We start from the raw sequence: 10,090 nt of genomic DNA, 5'->3' as shown, positions 1-10,090 counted from the left end.
CTACAGAGCTGTAGCTAGGGTTATTCATCACCTAAAACCAACTGAAATTTTCGCATACCCACCTTTACCAAGAATGGAAAACATTTAAAACATCAATTTGCCCCCTCCAGCTACGCCCCTGTGTTACAACATTAGAAAACAAATTAATCATTGTCAAATACCAGGGAACTCAAGAGTCCGTTAACATTTAGAAATTAAATAATTAATGGAATAATTTAGGTAGACAGGTAAAAAGTTGGCACATGCTTGAAATGACACAGGGTTTTATTGAAAGAGGGGAAATGCAAAAAAAAAAAAAAAAAAAAACCCAACATATAGTGATGGGCAGCCACCGCATGAGAATCATGTATGAAATAAAGTGTAGTGTGAGAGAGAATCGATCCCTTCATGACTTTGTCACTTTTCTATACTCGCTTCCAAGTGTTGGTCACGGTGTGATGTGGATATAATCATATCATATCAATCGTGATTGGACCTTTTTTTCTTTCAGGAAATAAGTGGTACTGCTATTCAAACTGTCCGTGTGATGGGTGCGAGGTACACTGAATATGTTGCAGAAGTGCATCATCCTTAGTCTGGCTGATACACAGCTGTTGGAAGGTATGACTTTTATGCAGGATGGTGCTACACCCCATATTGCTTGACATGTGAAAGCTCTCTTGCTCACATCATTTGGTGAGCATCACATACTAAGCTGCCTCATCCATGCTTGGCCTCTCAAGTCCCCAGATCTCGTATTATTATTGGTTGTAGGTTACCTGAAGTTGCAAGTCTACCACAATCATCCCACCTCATTAAAGATGCTAAAAGACAATATGCGACGGCAATTTCTCACCATGCCTACAGATATGCTGTACAGTACTGTTCACAACATTGCCCTCAACTATAGGTACTGTTGGTGAATGACGGTTGACATTTTGAACTTTTGTTATAAAGAACACAGTGTTTGCTAAAAATAAATTGTTATGCTAATTATTGCTTTTATTATAATATGAAGTACCATCTATTGGCTATTTTAAGCTCCCTGCCCCCCTTTTTTTTGCTTTGAACAAAATCCCATTATATTTCAAGCATGCTTGTCAGTTTTTACCTCTCTACCTAAATTATTCAGTGAATTGATAGGTAATCAAGCAAATAAACCTTCAAAAAGAGAAAAATTTTATTTAACATACTTATATGCATAAGATGGAGTGAAGCTAGCAAAAAGGTATTGCTAACAATTAAATGAGCAATAAATAAAATTATGTACATTTTTCCCAAACAAAACAGAATTCAAATAGACTATAAATCAGTGAAACCTGAGTTTTCATTTCATGTAGTTTGCATATATATATATACACACACATATTGTAGAATAATCACAGATCTGCCAGCTGTCAATAACAAATCTAAAAAATTACTAAGTTTACAGCATATTAATTTACAAGTGAAATGAAGAATTTTTTCATATTTTTACATTGTAGCAAACTTATTTATGTTAGATGAAATAATATGAAAACCGAAAATTCAGTATTTCATATAAAAATCAAAATTTTAATGTATCAAAGCTCTCATTTCAAATTTACACTGAAATATTTTTTAATGATAGGAGGAAATGAAAATTAGCTAAGTGAATTGAAATTTAAAAATTATAAAAATGCAAGAAAATGTGTGTCATAAAAGTATTATTATTTAAAATCTCCACTTAAAATATGATAATCTTACATTACAAAGTAACTCCATATTTTATATCCATTGCTAAACAACAAAGAATCTAAAACTTTTAATTCATGTTTCATAGCTAAATGAATATTTCTGAGAATACATTGGATTTAAATAATAGTATAACAGAAAGATAATTGTATAAAAGGTTATTTGCATAGTAATGTTATTTTTTTTTAATACATGATACTATTACTTTACATGTATGTTTGGGGAGAGAAATACGATTTTTATACAATCTTAAATTCAAAGTGGAATACTATTTGAAATTATCATACATTCTCATAAAGTTAAATATTTGTTTAAAATATGGCATTAATCAATGATAAAATTGATATTTCAATCATAAAATTTATATGCAACAACAATTTTACTAATGATAGATTTAGTAAAACGGATATGAAAAACCAATTAGTATGTACAAGCAGGTGACAAGTTACATAAATTTTTAATACTTATAATTTTAGATTTAACATTTGCCATTGTTTTCATCTATCCATAAGTGTACCTATTAATTTGATTTCATAGTATTTAATTTATTGTAAGTATTTGTAATCGCTAATTACATATTTTTTTTTTTTTTTTCTTCTTCGAACTAAACTTCGAAACACATTAGACTGCAATGCTATATACATAAAATTTTTTAGCAGCTACATTATTTTAGCCATAAATTTCCTCATATATAGGGAAAAAAAAAAAATAGTCCAAATTACAAAGCAACTACACCTTCTGCATTATAAAAGGTAATAAGATAACGTTTAGCACTGCATTATATATATATATATTGGATAGAGATATTACATATACAATATAATTATTAAATTTTCTGGATAGATCAGATTTTGGTTGTTGTCTTGCAAAACTTTTTTTTTCTGTGAAAAAATCAAGATTTTTTTAACTTGAGAACCATACATGTTACATTATTTAATTATAAACACAGGCTTGTAAATTTGAGACAGAGTAAGAACTTCAACTCACCCCAAAACAGTTAGTTTTACTATTTGTTATAACAACACATTTAATATGTCTTAAAAAAAAACACTACATATTTGATGGTAAAAATTCCGACAATAAAGCAAACATTAGTTTGAATTACATACTTAAATATTCATCAGCTTTTCAGATAAGTACGAGACAGATTTCTATAGTCTTTCTGGACAATTTAAATTAATCAAATATATAATAGAAACTTCTCTCATAAAATAATTAAAATTTCTTTTTTTAATCACTGAAATCTAGGTTGGTATTAGAAAACCTCAACTTTAAATATTTTTAAAAATGAATGTTATTCAAAGTAATACTGGTCTGTAATTAAATACAATTATATCTACACTACATTCTAATAATATTTATATTACCTATGATACTCCTTGTTCCTAATCTGATTAACTGTTTTTTTAAATTTAATTAATCAATCTGTTCTGCTAATTTATAATTTAAAGATACATTTTAAAACTATGCATTTGAGCAAGTACATTGATGAAATGCACTGAATGCTTATTAAAATATATTTGCACAATATTTATAGTACATTTGATTCATATTGAAATAAATATCAGTTAAAATAGCCTTCATAAATTAATATCATCTTTCCCAGTTTAAAATATATTTTCATAATGCTCATCCTTTTTTCAAAAATATATTTAAACAATCTCTTAATTGTGCATTTAGCCAAGTAACAATAAAATTGAATCTGCTAAATACTACTAACAATCACATATCAAGCACTCAATTTCAAAAATACACATAACTTAAGTAAAACATTTTTTCACATAGAATAAAACTGTACAATTTGAATAAAACATGGTGCATAAATGTCTCTGAAGAGAGAATATTTTAAAATAATATATCGATTTGAATAAGTCCATTATTATTATTATTTTGTATTTTATCACATAACTAGAAAATAGAGCAGTAAAAAGAATGAGATAAGTATAATGAAATTCATGAGCACCTAAAATTGGGGGAAGGAGTACTACAACTTACATAACAGGGATTTTTAATAACATATATTTCAGTAAACATTTTATTTTATTCAAATGATACTTCATATTACTAACTGATATTTTCAATTTATATTAATACTCTAGATTTGGTATAATTAGAAAAATACTAATCTAGTAAAATTTAAAAAAAAAAAAAAGTTATTTAACCTAAATACTCTCTAAGCACTCCCCCCCCCAAAACAAATTATTCAAAGAAAAATCACAGATGAACCAAGTACTATACTTTATCAAATAATATGTATTCACTAATATTCATTACCCTTTCCGAGACGCTACCTTTTTAAAGTTGGAACTTTGATAAAAAAAAAAAAAAAAAAAAGGGTAGGCAGTCTAATTAGGCCTAGAGGAGTACACAAGTAAAATTTTGTGAAGATAGCACTTATTGTTTAATTCTGTGGGTGTGCCCAAAGTGCCACTGATTGAAGAAAGCTTTGAAGAGACTGCTGAAACGAGCATTGTTGTCAATGAACTGACCGATGAGATGCGGAGAAACAAAGAATACAGACTCTCAGTTGTCCTAGATTATCAGTGAGCCTGATCTAGGCACACCTACGGTTTGCCGTTTGATTTTAGGCAAGATTTCAAGGTAAAAATTTAAAACTAATATAGAATAAAGAGATTAGCATACAAAGGGAAAAAAAAAAAAAGAAGAGCAAAAAAGCATAGAAATTTTTTTTTAAACAATTCCTTTTATACTCTAAAAAAACCTGGAAGATTTCTTTGAAAAATGAGGGTCTTAAAAAACTAAACATGGCTAAAATATATGGACTAGTTTGTGTTGAGCTGCCATCTACTATAAATAAAGAACGTTTAGAGTAACCTATAAATCCTTTTTCATTCAATTTTTCTGTGCGAACAGAAGGAAATTTTTAGGTGTGTTCGGACCGGACACACTGTGCCGCAAAGGGTTTAAAAACATACACTCTTTAAAATCTATTATTAACTTATAATCTTAAACAAAAAACAAAACACTATCTGCTAAAAATTAACTGCTGATCCCAAATAACATTTATAAATAAATATAGCTCAGCAGTGACTACCAATGATAATGACTGAACTCTAGGACTAGTAGATGATACACACGACTACTGAACTTTCAGAAGGTAAAGAAACTACTTGTAGCACCGTGCTACGACAGAAAGATAAAAAGAAAGGTTAGCCATTTAATGTTAAACAAATTCATTTAAAAGTAAGCTAAACAAACTATATGAATGTAGTATATTTGTCCTAAAAGAAGTACGTATTTAGTATAAAGTGCATGACACAAAGTCTGCAAATCTGGCATATGCAGTGCTAACTGGCAAAATGAAAAATCTTTCTATTTCATTTTTTCCTTTCTGTATATTACTTTATATGAATTAATAAAGTAACAAGAAAAATATTTAATAAAAGGGTGGAAAATAAGGAATTCGTAATAAGAAATCTCAAATTTTCAGAAACTAAAAGACAGTTTTGTTGGCAAATATTTCTTTTCATTTCACCTGCCTGCAAAACAGATGATTTGCTTTGTTCTGCTGGGTAAAAACCTCCCCTGAAAATGTCAAAAATATTAACTCTTTCCAATTACTATAGAATGAGATTTTTATGTCACGGTTATATAGATATCAACAAAGATTATAACTAAAATAACTAACTTTTATGCATTTAACCTTTTAAACCATACTTTTTTGGGAGGGGGTTAACCTGTATGATTACACAATGACACATTATGAAAATACAAGAAATGTACATTTGATTAAACATTAAAGTGCAAAAAGGTTTTGTATGGTTTTAGAAAACATGTACAGAAAAGTTAATACAGATGATGAAATGACAAATAACAAATGTTCTTTAAAAAATAGAACTTTTAAAATTATGCTTAAAATGCTACGTTATTGCAAAGTATATGATACATGCAAGAATTTTGAAAATAATTGAAAATCATTTTAGAAACATAGCCACTTCTCAATTTATAGCTAATATGTTCTTAAAAATATTTTAAACAATGTCAAAATGTATAATTAGTTACAAAGAAAATCTGGCCATCATTCTGATTTTTGCGGCCCCCAAATCATGTTTTTCACCATGATACATTAACCCTCTGACCAGCAAAACCGTATATATATATATATATATGGCCTAGAATATTTTTTGTGATATGTCTAAGAAAGCATACATACCTGCATGTCCAAGGAATGAAAGCAATTCATAAAAGGTATATAAATCCAATTATAAAATATCAGGGGCATTTTTGCATTAAAATAAAAAAATACTAAGATAGTTGTAGGAAATGTTGGCTTTCCTAGTGAAATCACATGCGGGCAGAGGGTTAAGGTATGACATAACTGCACAAACAAAAGAAAAATTACTACATTATGTAATTTGTGCGTCTAAACTGTTGATTACTGATAAAAATAAAATGAATTCACATTTGAATATCAGTACAATGAATAAATTCATGTTGGCTATTTGAATTCCTTAACAGTAATGATATTTAGATTCTTTGGTTTATTACATGCTAATAAATAAATATTTTATTTAAATATGATACTGCAATTGCAATTTGGGTTTAGGCCCCCCCCAAAAAAAAATCTTTACAAAACAACTTATACATAGTATGCTATATGAGAACATTAATAGCTGACTTCAACATCAGTAAATAAATTACACATTGCAAATTATTCACTTGGATTTTAGTACCTGAAAAGTAAGAGAACTGGGATATAAAAATTAACAGCATGCAGTATCTTTTATAACAGAAAGATAAAAGAAAAGCTAACTTCATATTATTCAATATATAATTATGATTTAATACTGCTCCCCCCCAAAAAAAACTTTCTAAGAAATGGATAATTAACTATTATTAGCTACAACAAAATATGTAAAACTCTGTCAATGTGCAAATGGCTGTCATTATTATCACAATCATTATTGCACCCAAAATATTACGAAATGTAATCACTAAACACACACACACAAAAAAAAAAAAATATTCCCTAACAAATAATGTTTATTAATGCTATATCACATGCTAAGAGAGTATGATCCAAATGAACACTAATGATTATGTACTTTGTGCTTCATAACAATGTATCATGAAAGAACAGACAAACGTTTACAAAACATCTCACCATAAACTCATTAAAAACTACAAAATAGAAAATGAACTAAATTACAAGTATGCAAAAAGTCGCAGAATATTTTGTTAGTCAAAAAATTAAAAATGCAATACATGTAATTTCATTATGTTTTACCTTCTCCCATATCCTTTATTTTGTAGGTTGCATATAAAAGATATTTAAAATTTTCAGGCTCATAACTGCCTAAATTTTTCATGTGAAGGGCCATGTAAAAATTTTGCAAGCAACTCACAAGCCATTCAGTAAAAATATAATAATAATAATAATAATAAAAAAGAGATGTTACTACTGCTTTAATGCTTAAGACTTCTTTGTTGCTAAGCATTTTTCTTTTTCTTTCTTGCATATCCCTCTTTCAAGGGGGGATATGTAAGAAAAAAAAAAAAAAAAAAATGTAAATTGTAGCTATAAATTATAATTTAAATTAGCAATAGACCCTTTATGCTTAATTTCAGTATTTACTCTGTCTGTTTTAAAAATAGTAATCTTTTTCTGCATTGCATCATTTTGAGACTAAGCCATGTCATATGACTCTTACATAACGTTGGCAATGTAAATGGAACTAACACTCAAACAGCCAATAATAATTTTACAGCATTATTAATTTTCCCCAATCAAATGCATTGAATACCAAAACTAATTCATTCTGAACAGAATTCACTCTCTTTCTGCACTTCAGCCTAGAAAGAGTGCTGCTTGTCTTTTTACAGAAAAACTATCCAAAATGTAAACACTTTGAAATATGTGGGAATTAGACTGCCGAGTTATTTGCGAGGGCAACATGTTTACAGAAATGAAGATGAATATTTAGTTTGCCTTGATTGCCAAGCTGCTCTTCAAATATTGTGGACCAACATCTATGAAATGCAGTAAGCAAAAGCAGTAGAAGAGGACCATAAAATTAAACATTACAAATCTACACATTAATATTAAAATAACATAAAACTATTTATTACAGTAATTAATATTTTTATCATCAAGCACAAATCTGAATTAATGTAAAAGGTGGTGGTGCTTTTTTATGCAAGTAATCATTATCTGTCCTCAAGTGTTAATAAATATCATAAAAGACCTTAATTAACATACTATAAAGCATCTATGATACTGGCTCCAGATGATTCTAAAAACAGCTTAATTTCTATCGTCATCTACTGTGGGGGGTGGGGGGAATAAAAATTATTTTTGTGAATTCTTTATCAGACTTTCTAGTCAACTCATGATGCATTCTATGAAAAACGTATTGCAGAAAACAATGCAATTCTGAAAATCTTAGATTCTCCAGTTTTAAAACTTATGGCAGTATTAAAATTCATACATTAATTAGACTCAAAAGTTTAAATGCTTATGTAGGATAAAGCAAAACTTTTTTGAACTTAAAGAAATTTTTCTTAATGAAAAAATCAAGAATTAATGAAATCTGATTAAATTGTTATATTCCCGATTCCAGTGCTTTTTACAATGGAAAGAAGGAAATTCTCTTTCCCTCTTTCTTTTTTTCTTACTAATCTTACTTTTGTTTCTAAGTTTTGAATATACAGTACAAAGTCTGTAATCCAGACTCGTCGGGACTTCAGCAATTCTGGATTATAGATCATCAATTTAAATCTGGTAAGGGTATCATCTAAAGGGTATCAAGATTTACAAAAAAAAAAAAAAAAAGCTTAATATTTATTTGTTTACTTTATTAAACATTTCTTTCAATGTAAGTTATTTAAGTTGCTTCATTTTTTGTGCTAAATGTGCATGCGTAAACATTGAACGCTCATGTGTAACATTAAACACGCATGCGTTACGCACATGCATAAAGCATACAAAAAAAAGTTTGTAGCTTTGAGGTGCGGATTATAGATCATTCCGGATAATGGACGTCTGGATTACAGACTTTGTACTGTATATATATTTTTAAATTCCTAATGGCAGCTGGTAAGCATGATTTTAACTGTGCAATCTATTTACGTCTGATGTATGCATAAATGATTATTTCATTAACTAGTTGTTATTACCATGTTTTTATTTAATATATCAATTATAACTCATAATAACTAAAGATGAAACATGTTTATTGTATCTCAACTATTCATTTTCTTCATGTTAAAAATTTCTCTCTTAGAAATTAGAAAATTGATAAATTCATTAATTCACATAACCATATTGGGACTTAAATACTTAGATTGTTTAGAAAAGTGAATATTTAAAGGCTAAAGCTTATGATTTATCATGGACCAACAGAATAACAAAATATAATTTATTCAAAATTAAAATATTCTGGGACTTTCTACAGTCACCATAACAATGAACAGGAACTTAATATAAATGCTCTGCATTTCATAATGAACACTAATATACAATATATGCATCTGCTTTACTCTCCTAAATCTGAAGTAAATGGATCATACAAAAAATATTTAAAAAAAACTTGTACAAATTCAGCTGCCATTTTCATAATGGAGATTCAAATATCTCAGACCACTCCACATTGATATCACTTGGGGCAAATGCTATTTCTTCAGTTGGCTCTTTGTTTTCACCATCTCCAGGTGTAACTCCTATATATGCAAAAATTAAAAAACACAATGAAATTTAAACAAACAAAAAACTTTTTCAATGAAACTAATTACGATGCTTACAAATGATTTATTAGCTTTATACCACTGTGAGATTTATGTTTGATAAGAAGCAAAGTAAACATCATAATTATTAAATTAGTGCTATATAAGTATAATATTAAAAAGAAAAAATATACACCATGTCTATAAAAATTAAGCAGCGTTTATTTTATCGCCTGTTGGCTGCACAGTACATTAAAAATGGATACACTTCTAATTACAAAAAATAATTTAAATATTCATTCTTTGCCATTTTTAAATTAAAGAACAATCTTGAAACAACATGAAATGTAATTTTTTGTATGATCCTCAATCCCGGAAATCTTATAATAATTATAAAAAATATAGTACATAAAATGTTTAATTCCATATGACAAAAATTTACTTAAATATTTAATTTTAGAGTTTGATATCATTATTCAGGGGCCACACACAAACTGAAGAATGAAATATTTGCAATTGTATGCAAATAAAAATGACATATCGGTTTTGAAAAAAGTTTTTTGCGTTAATGGATTAAGTAATAAGCATTGCTGCATAGATTGTTGAGAAAATAATTGAACAATATAATTTTTTCCATAAAAGAGATCTTATTCCCAGAATCTTACAGAATTTGTGTTTTAAAAAATAGTGGCAGGCTTCAGTACTGTCTTACAGA

General features: G+C 28.1%; 1 protein-coding gene across 2 annotated transcripts in view; it reads right to left on the bottom strand.

Moving 5' to 3' along the window:
• Positions 1 to 1,137: 1,137 nt before the first annotated feature.
• The window catches only part of LOC118203108 (putative RNA-binding protein EEED8.10), a 92,834-nt gene continuing 83,881 nt past the window's right edge, over positions 1,138 to 10,090 (bottom strand). For both annotated transcript variants that reach the window (XM_085812796.1, XM_085812797.1), the window contains one exon: positions 1,138 to 9,372. In XM_085812796.1, coding sequence (XP_085668922.1) covers positions 9,266 to 9,372 — 107 coding nt within the window. In that variant the 3' untranslated portion in view covers positions 1,138 to 9,265. The remainder of the gene's footprint in view (positions 9,373 to 10,090) is intronic.

The sequence above is a fragment of the Stegodyphus dumicola genome, chromosome 3, assembly GCF_044657685.1.
Source record: "Stegodyphus dumicola isolate Sdum_Otavi_A_Nest chromosome 3, ASM4465768v1".
Lineage (NCBI taxonomy): Eukaryota > Metazoa > Arthropoda > Arachnida > Araneae > Eresidae > Stegodyphus > Stegodyphus dumicola.
The sequence above is the reverse complement of the archived record's forward strand: the minus strand, read 5'-3'. Positions and strand labels throughout refer to the sequence as shown.